The 19,546-nt window shown below is 35.9% G+C and overlaps 1 protein-coding gene across 3 annotated transcripts in view; it reads left to right on the plus strand.

The window, feature by feature from the left end:
• STK3 (serine/threonine kinase 3) overlaps positions 1–19,546 on the plus strand; it is a 277,013-nt gene that overhangs the window by 190,616 nt on the left and 66,851 nt on the right. The window contains exons 10-11 of one of the 3 annotated variants that reach the window (XM_045560704.1): positions 14,177–14,268; positions 17,422–17,506. In XM_045560704.1, coding sequence (XP_045416660.1) covers positions 14,177–14,244 — 68 coding nt within the window. In that variant the 3' untranslated portion in view covers positions 14,245–14,268; positions 17,422–17,506. Of the gene's footprint in view, positions 1–2,820; positions 2,920–14,176; positions 14,269–17,421; positions 17,598–19,546 lie in introns of those variants that run through there. The other 2 variants (XM_045560703.1, XM_045560705.1) reach the window with 2 other exon arrangements.

The following is a 19,546-nucleotide window of genomic DNA, read 5'->3' on the forward strand; positions in this document are numbered from 1 at the left end:
TCCTCACTCCCTGGTTCATCTAGTGTCCCTAGACAAAATTGTAAGTAGGAGGGAGTGTGTTTGCTGTGAGTATCCACTTCATGTCTCCTTCTTTGCTTAGTAATGCCTTTCTCTCAATTCTGATTCATGTACTTTTCCTCCTCCTTTCTCCCAAAATCTGTTTCAGGATGAGATACACTGGTATAAAATGCCTAATAATGTTTAATGTTTATAAAATACATTTTCCCCATAATTACAAAGCCTTAAGCCAAAGGAGTAAATCACTAAGGATGGAATTTCAGATGGCACGAAATAATTAACAAGGGTAGGGGAGTTTGTAGGGGAATCACTTCCTCACTTCACCAGAGATTTTACCATTCTTTCATGAAAAACTGTTGTATTCCCCTGTAACTGGTAAGGTTAATCTTGCCCAGGACGTGGCAGTAAAGGTGGCAATAGTAAAATACAGGTCCCTCTTGGAGCTGGATGCTAATATACATAATATTTCTGGATAACTAGAAACCCTTCATGTTCCTCCACAGAAGTATTAGGTGTCCGGGTTAGGTGTGGCTACAGTGTTTTAGAGTTCACTGAGTACTGAATATGGTCTGCTCTTCTGTGTGCTCTTGGTCTGTGGGATGTTTAATAAAGTATGACCCAGCTTGGGCCTATTGGTGTATGCATTTTGGTTGTAGGATGCCTCTTTTATTAGCACAAAGCACAAACAAGTGTGTAAATATTAGTCCTTGTACAAATGAAAATCTCTTTCATGTAAAGGCCTCTGAAGAAAGGATTTTCATAGATACACAGTGGCTGTTACAATATTCATTACTTGCACAGGAAATCTTCCTTTTTATGTAACTAAAATCCTTGGGCTTCAATTTGTCTGTTTCCTTCTATTCTGCCCTCATTGGAGATGGAAAACAGCTGGTCACTATTTTCTGTGCAAGAATCCTTCGTGTATACATGGATACTTATTAAATTGTTTCTTAGACTTTTCTTTTCCTGGCTGAACAGTTTCAGTCCCTTTAACCTTTGTGCAGGTATTATTTTCTAAGCTTTTAATCTCTTTTATGAATAGCCCCTGGACCTCATCCATGTTATGTGTATCCCCTTCTGGTTTAAAATGCAGTGTAATGAAGTTAAGAAAAAAACCCTGATGTCAGTAGCTTCTATATTAACATCCTGGTTTTTATATGTATTCACTTTATTCTTGGCAGCAAATTAAAGGACAAATTTCCAAGATCATTAATCAGGTGGAACACCCACATCTTAAAATATTTTTAGAAGAACAAATTAGGTAATAGTCATAAATCCCTTTGATGTTGACACATACTATGCTAAAGTTATGATTAATAGTTATTTCATTCTCTACACCTGAGTATCTTTGTCATAATTGTGCTAAGAAAATAAAAATTAAATAACATTTTATTGAAGTATTTTTAAAATTCCTTTATAGATTTAAATTTTCATGAAGAATTCACCTGTTTAGAAGACATGCAAACTAGGAAAGTTAATGAATAATTGTGGGTGGACTGGCATATTTTCTATGGTATTCCTCACGATTTAGTTTCCTTTAAATGTTTTGGAAAATGCATGAAGGAGATGGAAAACAACTTTTTTCTTTAAAATTTCACATGCACAAAGGGAATGAGTGGTGGTTATTTTATTCATTATTGCTAATGAGTTTTTAGTTGTATAAGCAAGCAGTTGATGGAATTGGGGCCAAAATTGAGGAAATAGGTAATTTTGAACATTAAATTTATTATTAAAATAAAATATATTTTTGTAAGCTAGGGTCGGAATTCAGCTGCAGCTGGAGAAATTGATGTCAATTTTATGTGATTATTCTTTCTGTGCTTAAAAAAGTATTTGCCATAGCAACCACAATCACATATGACAGTGGTTACTATCTTGAGATTTCCTGCTTTATTCTCTCATTGAAGGGCCTAGTATTTGCTTTTTTTTCTTTTAAATAAATTACAAGTCAGAGCCATCATCCTCTCTGTCCCACTTGTGTGAACATGTGTCTCTCAACTGCACACTGTGGCATGTGTTTCATATTGTGTAGTTAAATATTACTGCACAATTGCAGCTGCCCCCTCCCATTAACTTTTAAAACAAACAACCTATTTTCCTCTTTAAATTTTTTAAAAAAATGGTTTTTAACTTTTCTTTGTGTGTAACCAAGATATCCTCTAAATGTTAATTCTAGCTTTTAAATTAAGCAATGGAAGATATTTAGAAGTACAGGCACATACATTTGAATAAAAAGTTAAGTGTAAGTATACCTTGGTTAATAATATCTTGTTATAAAGTCATCCAAGAAGAAAAATCTGTTAGAATAGACCATATTTTAAGTTGATTTTTAGACTATTGTTAACTCTCTGTAAGAATGTTTAATTCCATCTTAAAAATGGGTTATTTAAAAAATTTTTGAGTGTGGAACTCAAAAGACATTTTACTGTAGCCTTTAAGAAGACCCTTAAAACTGTAATGTGTCTGAAATGGCAATAAATTAAACTACTATGTATAATAGTGGATTTCAAGTTTCAAATCAGGATTTTCCTGCTGTAAAACTGAAGATTGGTCCTACTCCTACTTCTTCCTACGTCCTCCGTTTGGGAATAGAAATGTATCAGTTAGTGACCGAATTTGGCTCTGTGTACCAGAAAACCCCAATAACAGTGGTTTAACCAAAATAGGATTAATCCCTTTGGTCACTTAACAAGAAATCCAGAAGCACAATGTCCTACACTGGTATAGTGATTTCATGATGTCATTAAGAGATCCTTTCTGTGACAACATCTAAGGGTATTACGCTCATTCCTCTGCTTGCAGAATAAATGCTAGATCTCCAGCCATCAAGTCTGCATTCCAGGCAGTAGGAAAGAACAAGAAACAGAAGGGGTGATGATTACATCAAGAATACAGAGCTTTCCTAGAAACCCTTATTTTATGTATCATTGGCCAGAATTGTATTACATGGCCACTCCTACCCACAAGGCAGACACCTTCTCACCCCTAATAAAGAAGAGAGGGACTACAGATATGAGGTAGGCAACTTTTTCACTATGAGACACTACAATACTAATGGTGGCCCATATGACTTGGGTTAGAAGCCCCTTATTGGGATAGTGTTAAGAGCAGATACAGGACTGTTAGGGATAGAAGTAGATTCCTGGAATGAAATTTCTTAGTGATTTGCTTTCTTTCTTTAGTCAACCCCAGGGGATTGGTCTGCCTCTCCCCTTTCTATTGCCACTACCTATCTCTGAGCTCTTACTTCCTTGACTTATTGCAGAAAGAACACTGTCTTTTTTTTTCCCAGTCTTTTCCTTACTCTCCCTATTTCTAAAGGAAATGCCTGCTGAGGCCCTCACTTTTTTTGTGAAGGTTTTTATGAAAGATTCATTTTCCCCACTTTATTCTCTGTAGTGAAAAAAAGCAACTCTTGAGATTTTATTTTTCTCCCCCTTCCCGGTGCATGCTGCTGCCCTTAATATGTAGGCCATATGAGAGTAGCTGCTCCATAAATGTTAGTTTCTGGTAGGAAAAGATTAGTCTTCCATTTACTCCTATAATGCTTTGGGTGAATTTTCTGAGATACAAAGGTCTGAAGTAGGAGTTACTGGTATATCAAAAGACCCCCAACTGTTTATTACTGCACCAAGGACTTGGTGAAGATTCTAAATGAAGAGTTGCATACTTCCTAGTCAAGGAGAAAACAAAGAAAACGGTAACTGCAGTCTCTGCAGTGAAGCCAGCATTGGATGGAAGGAAAAGTAGTAAAAACAGTGTGGCCCTGGCCTGGTATGGAAGGAGATTTGGGGAGGGACGTTGGTCACAGCGTGCTGTTTTCTTCAATGGATTAGTAGTGCCGTAATGTGTGTTTGTTGATGCTGTTATTGTTTTTGTTTTACCAAAGCATTTATGAATACTAAATTTGGTTTTTAAAGAATGCTATGGAGAAATGTGCTTCAATGAAACATTTCTATATATTTGTCAAGTGCAATTGATAATGGTAGTCTTCATGGGTTTCTTACTTTCTCAACAGTTAATTCCCAAAGAAACCATTTTTTCTCTCTTCTCTGATTCTGACTTTGCTATATAAACATTGATAACCATTATTATACTGAATGTTAAAGTTTTCAGATGTCTTTATGTATGAGACCCATTTTAAGATTTCCTGGGAAAAAATCAGAACTTAAACAACAGAACTTTACTATGTAATTCTTTTGCAGAATTATTCTTCTCTTTGGAAAAAAAAAAAAAGGAAAAGAATATTGAGCAAAGTATTCCTTTAAGGGGTTATCCCCCCACCCTGGCCTTATGATTTGATTTACTCGGTTATTTTATAGGAAATTTGTGTAAGTTGAACTACACTTGTAATTTTTAAAACTTTATTCTCACAAAATGGGAAAGAAGTAGAGAATAACGGAAGTTAAATTCCTGCACTCTATTTGGAATAAGAGGTTGCCATAGGAACCAAATTTCAATTCTGAAGGTAGAGAAATATGTCTTATAATGATGAGACCCAGAGACAAAGCAAAGGTACTGTTGGGAATGTTAATGGAATGTATGTGTCCCATCCAAATGTCAGTAATATAACCTGTCAAATTAACCAATTCATTCCTTCCTTTCTTCCTCCCCCCTTGCCCCCTCCCCTTTCTCCCCCTTCCCTCTCCCCTCCCTCCCAATAGGGGATTTCAGGGAACAAAGTTAAAAATGAACACCATACACATAAAATCTTTATTTTTATTGATCATTGAAATATTATACCTTTTCTTGGGCTGGGTGCAGTGGCTTGTGCTTGTAATCCCAGTCCTTAGGGAGGCCAAAGTGGGAGGATTGCTTGAGGCTAGGAGTTCAAGAGCAGCCTGGACAACATAGCAAGACCCCATCTCTAAAAAAAAAAAAATATATATATATATATTAAAAATTAGATGGGCACAATGGTGTGCACCTGTAGTCCTAGCTACTCAGGAGGCTGAGGCAGAAGGACTGCTTGAGCCCAGGAGTTTGAGGCTGCAGTATGATCACACCACTGCTCTGCAGCCTGGGTGACAGAGTGAGACTCTGTCTCAAAAAAAAAAAATTCACCTTCTTTCCTATGTATTTCATTCATTTTTAACATACCAGTAAAATCTGTCCTGATGGGATATCTAAAGGGAGCCTTGGCCATTATCATGATTAACTGTCTCTAAGGAGTTCCTTTTTCATGGGCTTTGTATGTGGGATGTGACAGTATTCTAAGTTTTGAAGGTTCTTCATGAGTATTGGTGTTTTATACTATCTTCATTTTGATGGAATGTCTCAGTATCTTTTCAGGGGGTATTTGGGGCCCAGATATCTTCTCACACTTATTTTCAAGTCATCTAAAGCCTGAACAGCTGTAATTAGAGGATGAGTCCTTAGATAAACAGTTGCATTTAGAGTCTTTTTCTGTTTTTCCGCTAATATATTCATGTTCTGAAAATAATATTCTTTCTGACTCTACTGGGACAAATTATTCTAATAATTATAGTAGCACAATAATTTCTCAAATGTATTATTTAACATCCCCAATGCACAGTTGCTAGTAATGAAGAACAAATAGCATCTACTAATTTAAAAATGATGGTAAAAAAACAGATAACATCTCATAGCTTCTTCTCATGTTTATAAATATTGAACAGATAGGTAGATAGTCAAAAACACTCATTGATAGAGTTATCTTATTTGTGAAATTATTTAGATAAAGAACTGGGTTCCTACATCAGAGAACTTATAGTTTAATGAAAGATAAAGATGGAAACACATTTAAAGGACGTAACCCTTAGGATGCAAAACATTAATAAAAAACAAGCTTTACCTTTACTAATAATTATATTATTTGTATGTTTATATTGTTATCATAATCATTTACTTGATCAGAGATTAGGTTCAACCATTAAAACACCCATAAAAAAATGAAAAAGCCCTCTGTGTAGGTATTACAAAATAAGATCACATGCAAATATGGATCTGCACATAGAGAAAAACTTAGTAATTTTTAAAAGAATAGTTAATTTAAAAACATAATTAGCCTAAGAAATATTTCTATATCCGTGTTCATAGCAGCATTATTCACAATAGCCAAAAGATGGAGGAAGCAACCCAAATGTCCATTGACAGATGAATGGATAAGCAAAATGTAATATGTATATACATGCAGTGGAATATTATTTTGCCTGGAAAAGGAAGGAGATTCTGACACATGCTATGACATGAATGAATCTTGAGGGACATTATGCTAAATGCAATAAGCTAGAAACAAAAAGACAAATACTCTATGAGTCCACTTATGTTAGATATCTAGAGAGGTGGGACTCATAAAAACAGAAGGTAAAATGGTAGTTGCCAGGGACTAGGATGAAATGAGGAGTTTAATGGATCCAGAGTCTCAGTTTTATAAGATGAAAGGAATTCTGGAGATAAGTCACACAATATTTAATGCCATTAAACTTCACTTAAAGATGGTTAAGATGATAAATTTTATGTTATATGTGTTTTACCACAATAAAAAAAACCTGAAAACAATTTACCATCTTAACCATTTTTAAGTACAAGTATATCTCGTTTTATACTGCTTCACTTTATTGTGCTTTTCAGATACTGCATTTTTTACAAATTCAAAGTGTTGTTAATTGTAGCAACCCTGTGTTAAGCAAGTCTGTTGGCACCATCTTTTCTAGTAGCATATGTTCACTTCATGTCTCTGTCACATTTTTGTAATTCTTGCAATGTTTCAAACTTTTTCATCATTATTATGTCTATTATAGTGATCAATGATCTTTGATGTTATTGTAATTGTTTTGGGGCACCCCATGTAAGATGGGGAACATAGTTTAGCGTTGTGTGTGTTCTGACTGCTCTACCATTCCCGTTTCTCTTCCTCTCCTCAGGCCTTCCCTATTCCCTGAGACACAACAATATTGAAATTAGGCTGATTAATAACCCTACAACTGCTTCAAAGTAGTCAAGTGAAAGGATGAGTCACATGTTTCTTACTTTAAATCAAAAGCTAGAAATGATTAAACTTAGTGAGGAAGGCATGATTTAAAAGCTGACATAGGCCAAAAGCTAGGCCTCTTGTGCCAAACAGCCAATTTGTGAATGCAAAGGAAAAGTTCTTGAAGGAAATTAAAAGTGCTACTCCAGTAAAAACACGAATGATAAGAAAGTGAAGCAGCCTTGTTACTGATACGGAGAAAGTTTTAGTGGTCTGGATAGAAGATCAAACCAGGCTGGCACCGGTAGCTCACAGCTGTAATCTCAGCACTTTGGGAGGCTGAGGCAGGAGGATTGCTTTAGGCCAGGAGTTGGAGAGCAGCCTGGGCAACACAGTGAGACAAAAACTCTCTACAAAAAATAAGAAAAATTAGCCAGGAGTGGTTGCTCATTCCTATAGTCACAGCTACTCAGGAGGCTAAGGCAGGAGGATCACTTGAGCCCAGGAGTTTAAAGCTGCAGTGAGCTATCATTGTGCCACTGCACTTTAGCGTGGGTGACAAAGTGAGACCCTGTCTCTTTAAAAAAAATGAAATACATTTTGTAAGGTTATAGCTGCCACAGATAGTGATTCCTCTGATAGATCTAGACAAAGTAAATTGAAAATCTCTGGAAAGGATTCACCATTCTTGATGCCATTGAGAACATTGGTGATTTGTGGGAAGAGGTCAAAATCTTAGTGTTAACAGGAGTTTGGAAGAAATTGATTCCAACTGTCATGGATGACCTTGAGGGGTTCCAGACATCAGTGGAAGAAGAACTGTAGATGTGGTGGAAATAGCCAGAGAATTAGAATTACAAGTACAGCCTGAAGATGTGACTGAATTGCTGCAATCTCCTGATAAAACTTGGATGGATGAGGAGTTGCTTCTCATGGATGAGCAAAGAAAATGGTATCTTGAGATGGAATCTACAACTGGTGAAGATGCTGGGAACATTACTGAAACGACAAGAAAGGATTTAGAATATTCCATAAGCTCAGCTGATAAAGCGGAGGCAGAGTTTGAGAGGATTGACTCCAATTTTGAAAGAAGTTCTACTTTGGGTAAAGTGTTATCAAACAGCGTTGCATGCATGCTACAGAAAAATCTTTCATGAAAGGAAGAGTCAATGGATGCAGCAAACTTCATTGTTGTTTTTTCTTATGAAATTGCCACAGCTGCTCAAACCTTCAGTAGCCACTATCCTGATCAGTTAGCAGACATCAACACTGAAGCAAAACTTTCCACTGGCAAAGAGATTATGACTTGCTGAAGGCTTAAGTGATTGTTAGCATTTTTTAGCAATAGAGTATTTTTAAATTAAAGTATACATTGTTTTTTAGACAGTGCTATTACACACTTAATAGACTCCAGTATAGTGTACACATAACTTTTTTTCTATTTTCTTTGATTGACATATAATTGTACATATTCTATTTATGGGGTACATAGTGATGTTTCAATACATATAATGTATAGTGATCAGATCAGGGTTATTAGCATATCCATCATCTTGAACTTTATCATTTCTTTGTATTGGAAACATTCAATGTCCTCCTTCTAGCTATTTCAGACTATGTGTTGTTGTTAACTGTAGTCATCCCACAGTGCAATACAGAACACTAGAACTTATTCCTCCTATCTACCTGTAATTTGGTTTCCTTTAACAAATTTGTCCATGTCTCCTCCTTCTGCCTACCCTTCCCAGACTCTATTATCCTCTATTCTACATTTTATTTCTATGAGGTCAGCTTTTTTTAGCTTCCACAAATGAGTGAGAATGTGATGTTTAGCCCTCTGTTCCTGGCTTATTTCACTTAATATAATGTCCTCCAGTTCCATCCATGTTGTTGCAAATGACAGGCTTTTCTTTTTTATGGCTACATAGTATTTCAGTGTGTGTGTGTGTGTGTGTGTGTACACACCACGTTTTCTTAATTCATCTGTTTTCATACACCTAGGTTGATTCTGTATCTTGGCTATTGTGAATAGTACTGCAATAAAAATGTGGGTGCTGCTATCTCGTGAATATACTGATTTCTTCTCCTTTAGATAAATGGCCACTACTAGGATTGCTGGATCATATGGCAGTTTTTTTGTAGTTTTTTGGTGAACCTCCATACTATTCTCCATAGTGACTGTACTAGTTTACATTACTACCAACAATGTATAAGAGTTCCCTTCTCTGTACATCCTCAGCAGCATTTGTTATTTTTTCTTTTTGATGATAGCCACCCTAACTGGAATGAGATAATGCCTCATGGTTTTGATTGGCATTTCCCGATAATTAGTGTTATTGAACGTTTTTTAAATATATTTGTTGGCCATTTTTATGTCTTCTTTTGAGAAATGTCTATTCAGATCATTTGCCCATTTTTTAATCACATTTTTGTTGATGATGTTTCAGTTACTTTTTACTGGACATTAATCTCCTGCTATAAGAATAGTTTGCAAATATTTTCTCACGTTGCATAGGTTGTCTTTTTACTGTTGATTGTTTCATTTGCTATACAGAGCTTTTCAGTTCTATACAATCCCACTTGTTTGCTTTTGTCTTTGTTGCCTGTGCTTTTGAGGTCTTATAAAATCTTTTCACATATTAATGTCCTAAAGCATTTCACCTGTCTTCTACTAATAATTTTATAGTTTTGGGGTCTTATGTTTACGTCCTTGATCCATTTGAGCTGATTTTTGTATAGGGTGAGAGGTGGGGGTCTGTTCTGCATATGGATATCCAGTTTTCCCAGCACCATTTATTGAAGAGCCTATCTTTTCCCCAGTGAGTGTTCTTGGTGCCTTTGTCAAAATCAGTTAGATGTAGATGAATTTGGGGGTTCTCTCTTCTGTTTCATTGGTCTAAGTGTCTGCTTTTATGCCAGTACCATGCTATTTTGGTTGCTACAGGTTTGTAATATATTTTGAAGTCTGGTAGTTTGATGCCTCCAGCTTTGTTCTTTTTGTTCAGGATCACTTTGGCTATTCGGGGTCTTTTGTGGTACCATACAAATTTTAAGATTTTTTTTGCTGTTTCTGTGAAGAATGTCATTATTATTTTGATAGACATTGCATTGAATCTATAGATTGCTTTGGGTAGTGTGGTCATTTTAATAGTATATGTTCTTCCAATCTATGAGCATGGGATGTCTTTCCATTTGTTTGTATACTCTTCACTTTGTTTCATCAGTGTTTTGTAGTTTTCCTTCTAGAGGTCTTTCACCTCCTTGGTTAAATCTATTTCTACTTCTTTTGGAGTAGCTATTGTAAATGAGATTGCTTTCTTGATTGCTTTTTCAGCTAGTTCATTGTGTATAGAAATGCTACTGATTTTTATATGTTGATTTTTGTATCCTACAACTTTGCTGAATTTGTTTATTAGTTCTAAGAGTTTTTTGGTAGAGTCTTTAGGTTTTTCTAGATATAAGACCATGTCATCTGCAACAGGGACAATTTGACTTCCTCCTTTTCAATTTAGATGCCCTTTATTTCTTTCTCTTGCCTAATTGCTGTGGTTAGGAGTTCCAGTGTTATGTTGAATAAGAGTGGTAAGAGGGGACATCCTTGACTTATACCAGTTCTTAGAGAAAAAGCTATCAACTTTCCCCTGTTTAATATATTGTTAGCTGTAGGTTTGTCATATATGGCCTTTATTGTATTGAGGTACTTTGCTTCTGTTTTTTTTTTTCATTTTTCTTTTTTTTTCCTCACTCCAGAAAAGCAAAGATACATATGTACCTAATTTATTGAGATAATTTTATCAAATGCTTTTTCTATATCTGTTGAAATGATCATATGATTTTTGTTCTTCATTCTGTTGATGTGATGTGTCATGTTTATTTGTGTGTTGAACCATCCTTGCATTCCTGGGATAAATCTCACTTGATCATGATGTATTATCTTTTTGATGTATTATTGGATTCAGTTTGCTAAGTATTTGTTGAGGATTTTTGCATCTGTGGTCATCATGGATATTGGCCTTTAGTTTTCTTTTTTTGTTGTGTCCTTGTCTGGTTTTGGTATCCAGGTTATGCTGGCCTTATGGAATGAGTTAGGAAGAGTTCCCTCTGCTTTAGCTTTTTGGGAATAATTTGAGGATAATGGTATTAATTCTTTGAAGGTTTGGTGGAATTCAGCAGTGAAGCCATCTATTCCTCAACTTTTTTTGTTGGGAGACTTTTTATTGTTGTTTCAATCTCATTACTTGTTATTGATCTGTTCAGGTTCTCTATTTTTTCTTGGTTCAATCTTGGTAGGTTGTATGTGTGCAGGAATTTATCCATTTCTTATAGGTTTTCAAATTTATTGGTGTATAGTTGTTGATAGTAGTCTCTAATGATCCTTCATATTTCTGTGGCATCTGTTGTGATGTCTCCTTTTTTGTTTCTGATTTTATTTGGATCTTCTCTTTGTTTCTAAGTTAGTCTCACTAATGGTTTATCAATTTTGTTTATCTTTTCTAAAAATCAACTTTTTGTTTTGTTGATCTTTTGTGATGTTTAGTCTCAATTTTGTTTATTTCTGATGTTTATTATTTCTTTCCTCTAATTTTGAGTTTGGTTGTTCTTACTTTTTCTTTGAGATTCATTGTTCAGTTGTTTATTTAAAATCTTTCTAATTGTTTGATATAGGAACTTATTGGTATAACTTGACTCTTCATACTGCTTTTGCTGTGTCTTACAGGTTTTGGTATGTTGTATTTGTATTTTCATTTCTTTCAAGAAACTTTTAAATTTCATTCTCAATTTCTTTTTTCACCTATTGCAGTTTAGGTACATGTTATTTAATTTCCATGTATTTGTGTAGCTTTATACGTTCCTCTTACTCATTTCTAGTTTTATTCTGTTGTGGCCAGATAGCATACTAGGTATGATTTCCATATTTTAACATTTTTTTGAGAATTGTTTTATGTCCTAACATGTGGTCAATCCTGGAGAATGTCCGATGTGCTGATGAAAAGAATATGTATTCTGCAGCTGTTGGGTGAAATGTTCTTTAAATTTCTGTTAGGTTCATTTGGTCTGTGGTGTAGTTTAAATTTGATGTTTCTTTGCTGATTTTCTGTCTACATGATGTGTTCAGTGAATGCTGAGAGTGGGGTATCGAAGTCCCCAACTATTAGTGTATTGAGCTATATCTCTCCCTATAGATATAGTAATATTTGCTTATAAATCAGAGTGCTCCAGTGTTTGGTGCATGTATCCAATTATTAGACAATATCCTTCTTTGTCTCTTTTTATAGCTTTTGACTTGAAGCCTGTTTTGTCTGATATAAATATAGCTGTTACTGCTTGCTTTTTGGTTTCCATTTGCATGGAATATCTTTTTCTATTCCTTCACTTTCAGTCTATATGTGTCTTTATAGATGAGGTGAGTTACTTGTAGGCAGTTTATAGTTGGTTCTTGTTTTTTATCCATTCAGCCTGTCTGAATCTTTGAAATGGGGAGTTTAATCTGCTTACATTTAAATTTAAGGTCATTATGGATAGGTGAGGACTTTCTCCTGGCCTTTTATTGATTGTTTTCTGGGTGGTTTTTTGTTTGTTTTGGGTTTTTTTGTGTTTTGGGGGGTTTTTTGTATATCCTTTGTTCCATACTTGCTCTCTTAATTTCTGTTTTCACAGTTGGGTGGTTTTCTACAATGATAAGTTTTGATTTCTTTCTCTTTTTTCTTTGTGTATTGGCTCTACCAGTGAGTTTCATAGTTTCGCATCTTTGCATGATGGTAGTTATTATCTTTTTCCTCCCAGATGTAAGACTCCCCTGAACATTTCTTGTAAGGTCAATCTAGTAGAGGTAAATTTCCTTAGATTTTGATTTTCTGTGAATGATTTTATTTCTCCTTCATTTGTTAAGGGTAGCTTTGCTGGGTATAGTATTCTTGGCTAGGAGGGGTTTGGTTTTTCTTGTTTTTATTTTTTTCTTTCAGTACTTTGAATATATAATCCCATTTTTTTCTTTTTGTGTGACTTGACTCTCTTATTTTTCTGTTTTTAGAATTATTACTTTGTCTTTGACATTTGACAATTTGACTATAATGTGTCTTGGAGAGGACCTGTTTGGTTGAATCTATTTGGGGTTTTTTGAGCTTCCTGGACCTAGATGTCATTCTTTCTCCCAAGAATTGGAAAATTTTCAGCTATCATTTCATTAAATATATTTCCATACCCTTTCCCTTCTCCTCTTGTGGAATGCCCATAATGCAAATATTTGTTCACTTAATGGTTTTCCATGCTTCCTGTAGGCTTTCTTCATTCTTTTTTCTATTTTGTTTTTGTCTTCCTGTGTTATTTTAAAAGATCTGCCTTCAAGTTCAGCAAGTTTTCCTTCTGCTTGGTCTAAGCTGTTGTTAAAGCTCTTGATTGTGTTTTTTGTTTCATTCATTGAGTTCTTCAGCTGTAGGATTTCTGGTTCTTTTTCTATGGTATCTGTCTCTTTGTTGAAGTTCTCATTTAAATCATGAATTGTTTTCCTGATGTCATTGAATTATCTCTGTTCTTTTATATGTTACTGAGTTTCCTTAAGATTATTTTGAATTCTTTTTCTGGCATTTCATATATTTTCTTAAGATTGGGGTCTGTTACTGGAAAAATATTGTGTTCCTTTGGAAGTGTCATATTTCCTTGATTTTTCATGTTTGATGTATCGATTTGTATACATCTGCTATAACAGTCACCTCTTCTGATTTTATGGAATAAATTTTGCAGGGAAAGACACATTTGTTTATATCAGTCTTGGGATGTTAGTTTGGTGGAGATGTGTTGGATTTAGATCTAGGTGGACATAGTATTGTAGTCTCCATGTAGTTTCTTCAGCAGAAATCCACACTAGTGATGTTTGCGAGTGTCTTAGTGACCTAAGCTAAAAGCATTTGTGGCAGTGGTGGTGCAGCTTTGCTGGGGTGGGCTTTTCAGGCTATTTTCTCAGGTCAGGAGCACGTTGTGTGCATACAGTGAATCAGACAATTTGGAGTCTGGTACCCTGGGGTTGGGGTTATTACTCTGACTAGGGGCACAGGTGCACAGTTGCCCAGCTGGCTTGGGGGCGTGTCAGCTGCTCAGTGGCTCAGGGACCTCTCCCACTCAGGGGACACACAGCAGTTTTGCTGGCTGAAGGTCAGGTTTGCCAGACTATTCCTCCAGCTGGAAGTGCAGGCAGCAATGGTTGATTTCTTTGCTTTACAACACCAGAGTCACAGCTGATCCTGGACCCAGCTGGAGTTATGGTGTTCAGCTGCCCTGTGAGCTTGGTGAAATGAAGATGGAGCTCCATTGCGAGAGAGGTACAGTGGCTACCGGTCTCTAAAGGAGGGCACACTCCAGAGGTGTTTCTGGTCTCAAAATGGTGCTGTGCTACAACAGCTTGGCCCACAGGGTCTGGGTGGGGGATTGAGAAGTGCACATTTTGTGCTCCTAATCTGGAGCAATGCTGCTGCACGAATTCCTGGCATCTCTTCCAGTGAGATTCAGGTCTTGCAAGGACTGTAGGTATTTGTGGTAGCACTGGAAGCTGGTGAGTTTTTCTGCTTATCTTTTCCCCACAAGGGGAAGTCCTTGTCTTCAGGTCTGTCTGAACCAGGTGGAAGACGTGGGGCTGCAGAGAGCAGGCGCTTCCACACTGCCCTCCTGGGCTTCCAGTCACCCACAGGTACCACTCTACTCCCCTGCTCCACTCTAGCACTCTTCTTTCAACACTCCAATCATGTCTGTTTATTTGTTGCCTTGGTCCTTTCTTGTGTGGGAAACGAGTGCCAGGCATCTATAGTTAGCCATCTCACTGATGTCATTCCTAAATATAACTTTTTTATGTCATGAGAAACCAGAAAATTCATGTGACTCATTTTATTGCAATATTTACTTTATTACAGTGGTCTGGAACCAGACCTACAATATCTCCAAGGTATGCCTGTGTACAGTTCAGTGGTATTAATTGCATTCATATTGTGCAACCATTACCACCATCCATTTCCATAACTCTTTTCATCTTATAAAGCTGAACCTCTATGTCCATTAAATACTAACTCCCCATTTCCCACCACCCCAGTTCCTAGCAACCACCATCTGTTTTCTGTCTATATTATTTTGACTACTCTACCTGATACAAGTGGAATCATACAGTATTTGCCCTTTTGTTACTGGCTTATTTCACTTAGCAAAATGTCCTCAACGTTCAAACATGTTGTAGCATGTGTCAGAATTTCACATTTTGCTTATTCATTTATCTGTTGGTGGATACGTGGGTTGCTTCCATGTTTTTGCTACTGTGAATAATGCTGCACAAACATGGATGTACAAGTGTCTCTTCAAAACCTTGCTTTCTATACTTCCTTTGGGCATACCCAGAAGTAAGGTGGTAAATTTTGTTACATGTATTTTACCACATTTTTTAAGAAACCATATAATCAAGATGAAGTCAATAAAAGCCTTGTTTTGATATGTAAAATCATGTCATTTTAAGGCAATGAGATGAAAATTATTAAATGAATAAATACTGCCATTATCACCCTCTCTTGAGTTCTCACCTAAACTCCAAATCTGCCAAGTAATGCATACAGAAATCTAAAAGTGGGGAGAAAGGAAAGAGGAGATAGGTTGTTTACCTGACAATTCCATCTCCCTTACCCAATCCTTTTCTTTTTTAGTTTAGAGAATTCCAGACTCTCTGATCCAGCATATAAAGCAGACATCAATTTAGATTCACCCTGTATTCATGAAGACTAAAAATAAAGGTCTTAGCGTGCATTGTTCTGACTAAAATGATCTTATAGCTCAATCCGAGTCAACAATGTTACTTATTTATTATAGTAGTAACTGCAGTTTTAAGCTGCACTAGTACTATTACAAATGCAGTCTAAATTGGCCAGGTCACTATTGTGAATATTACATCTCATTTTAGAGGAACATTGAGAGGCTGGAATGTCTCCATAGGCAAGTAAACAAGATGGTGATGAGTCTAAAAAACATGTCGTATAAAAGGACCTGGGGATGTTTCATCTTAAAAACAGACAGCCAAGGCAGGACCCATTATCTCTGTCTTCTTATATTTGAGGGACAAATATGTGAAAGAGGAAGTTATGTGGAATGTGAGCATAATTACAGAAAGATTTCAATTTCACATTTAAAAAATACTTTTTTTCACTTATAGTTGCCCAACAGGCTTCCTTGTGAGGAGATATACTCCACACAAGAAATTTCCAAGAAGGTAGCTTACTTTCTATTTGGAGAATTGTGTGGAATTGTATGGGAAATGCCTTCTTGGTGGTCTCTGGGACATTTATTTGGAGCCCCAGGGCTTTAAGGAATCCAGTTTGAAAACCACTGATCAAGACCTTAACAGCCAGATTAAAAATCAAACTATTCCAAATGCTTATTTTCCACTTAAATTATTGAGTGTAAAAAATGAGCCATTGAAAGATTCTAAGCAGAAGAATGACATGTTTTGATTTATGTTTAGAAAGGTCACTATGTTGACAATATTACGTACTGTCAGAATTCCATAATTAAAATCAAAACGGGATACCAGCAACAAGGAGATCAGTTGGGAGGCTGCTACAATGGCCTAGGCAAGAAATAATTAGAAGCTAAACTAAGACAGTAGAAATGACGTATAGAGAAAAAGGGTTAAATTTAAGCATCTCTACTGAGAAGTAGAATTAAAAAGACAGAGATCAGTTTGATACGATGGGAAGGGAGGAGTGTGAGCTAACTCTCAACTTTATTACTTTGGGGATTGAGTAAATAATGTGGACTTTAGCAGAGATAGAATATGTGGAAGGAGCCACAGGTTTGAAGGGAAAGATCTTGAATTTAGTGTTAGGTCTGGTAAGTTAATGGTAACTCACCTCATCGAGTTTTCCACTAGGAAGCATTTGCAAAGTCAGATATGGAATTTAGGACCAGGGTCTGGGTTGGAGAAATAACACTGGGAGACATGGATGTAAATATGACAGGCAAAGCCATGAATACCAAGGGGAGGGGGAATTGGCTAGAAAGACTATGAGGAAGCAGTTAAATTGATATAAGAAGAACCTACCTAAGTCCTTATAATGCCTTATAGCTGATAACATGCAATGACAATAACAATGCAGGCTTAAATGCAAAAAACCAAAAATACTTAGGTTTTTAAAATTTACTTCCTTTGACAAATTTCAAATGCTGCTGAAATGATTTTTAATAAAATTATAAAGATTCTGCTAAAATTTCAAAATGTTTCTATAATCTAAGAATATTCTGGATCTTTGCTTAATGATTAGTTTAATTTTTATTTGGCCTAGATATTTTTATTTTTTTCATTCTTATTTTGTTTTACTTTGTTCTTCATGAAATTGACTATGTTAGCCTTGAATCTGACCACTACAAATTTATTATACGGCTCCATAAATGCTTATTTAAATGAAAAGCTTACATACCTTTCTTATGTTCTTTGTTTACCTAAGGAAATGCAACTTCACCACAAGTACAAAGACCGTCTTTCATGGACTACTTTGATAAGCAGGACTTCAAGAATAAGAGTCACGAAAACTGTAATCAGAACATGCATGAACCCTTTCCTATGTCCAAAAATGTTTTTCCTGATAACTGGAAAGTTCCTCAAGATGGAGACTTTGACTTTGTAAGTACATTTTAATTCTCGCATTCATGTTGTCTTCTGTATTTTATCATCACATTGAGAAGCAGAGTTTATACATATATGAACTATGTATATGTATATAAAATTATAGACTGTATATTAATATTCAATATACAGCCACATATATGGGTAGGAAAATTGTGAAATTATAGTTCACTTGTAGAAATGTACTTGCAGAGAAATGTAAATAATTTCTTGTAATTAAATAAATAATAGTTCAAATTTAGACAGGTATTTAGGACTCCTTGAAACTACTATTTCAAAAGACGTTTTCAATAATGCAAATACGAGGTAATTCTGATAGTCAGGAAGCTCAGTTACCAAAATAAATTATGCAAAGGTGTTTGTGACATAGACTTTGAGAAATAATTTGCTTCAACTTTGAAAGTTAACTGAATTAGTTTCTACGTCAGTGTTAATTCCACTTGGTTTATCAGAAATAATAGTCCCATTGTATATCCAGGTAATATATAAACTTCAATGTAGAACTGTGCCTTATCACCTTTTTTGTCTCCTCTCCTCTCTTCCCCTCTCCTCCATTCCTTTTCTCTTCTCTTCTCTTCCCTTCCCTTCCCTTCCCTCCCCTTCCCTCCACTCCCCTCCCCTCCCCTCCCCTCCCCTCCCCTCCCCTCCCCTCCCCTCCCCTCCCCTCCCCTCCCCTCCCCTCTCCTCCCCTTCCCTTCCCTTCCCTTCTCTTCTCTTCTCCTTTCTTCCTTTCTTTTCTTTTCTTTCCTTTCTTTCTTCTTTTTTTTTTTGCCCCATGGGGTCTCATTTTGTTGCCCAAACATGAGGGCAGGAGGGCAGTGGTGTGATCATAACTCACTGCAACCGGAAACTCATGGGTTTAAGGAGTAGCTCAGACTACAGGCACGTGCTACCACACCCAGCTAATATTTCTATTTTTTGTAAAGACAGGGTCTTGCTATGTTGCTCAGACTGGTCTCAAATTCCTGGCCTCAAGTGGTCCTCCCACCTCAGCCTCCCAAAGAGCTAGGATTACAGGCGTGAGCTACCACGCCCAACCTATTATTTCTTTTAAAGAATGCACAGAATACAGATAAAGCATTTTAAAGCAACTGTTTCCAGAACTTGAGAGAGTAAATTCTCAAAATGAATTCTTTAATGGAATGAAAATTTTATGGTTTAAATTTTTACTTTAGCATGTTTTAAACAATGTTACTTCTACATATTGTTCTGGAACATATTTTTTTCTAAATAAAATAACTCTATAATCCTTTATAAGTTATATTTACAAGTAAATAAATTTTAGATATATATCTCTTTAAAATTTTTTTTTTTTTTTTTTTTTTTTTTTTGAGACAGAGTCTCACTTTGTTGCCCCGGCTAGAGTGAGTGCCGTGGCATCAGCCTAGCTCACAGCAACCTCAGACTCCTGGGCTTAAGCGATCCTACTGCCTCAGCCTCCCAAGTAGCTGGGACTACAGGCATGCACCACTGTGCCCGGCTAATTTTTTCTATATATATTTTTAGTTGTCCAGATAATTTTTATTTCTATTTTTAGTAGAGACGGGGTCTCACTCAGGCTGGGCTCGAACTCCTGACCTTCAGTGATCCACCCACCTCGGCCTCCCAGAGGGCTGGGATTACAGGCGTGAGCCACCGCACCCGGCCTCTTTAAAATTTTTAAGTAATAATATTAAGCCATTTTGCTTAGACAACATGACTCTAAATGTTTTGGGATTATAAATATTTTTAATTTTAAATACTTTTCTCCTAAATATTATGATTGAGTTTTTTAATAATCAGATAATAAAGTTTCAAAAATCTATCCCAATAAATTTAGTACTAATTGCTGGCAAACATTAGGAATATAATTCAGAGGTTAGCCTGAAAACATTAATTGTAATACCTACTTAATTTTTTTCAATATCATAATAAGCAATGAGAAAAATAAAATCAGTTTCTTTACA

Source organism: Lemur catta, chromosome 9 (genome assembly GCF_020740605.2).
Source record: "Lemur catta isolate mLemCat1 chromosome 9, mLemCat1.pri, whole genome shotgun sequence".
Lineage (NCBI taxonomy): Eukaryota > Metazoa > Chordata > Mammalia > Primates > Lemuridae > Lemur > Lemur catta.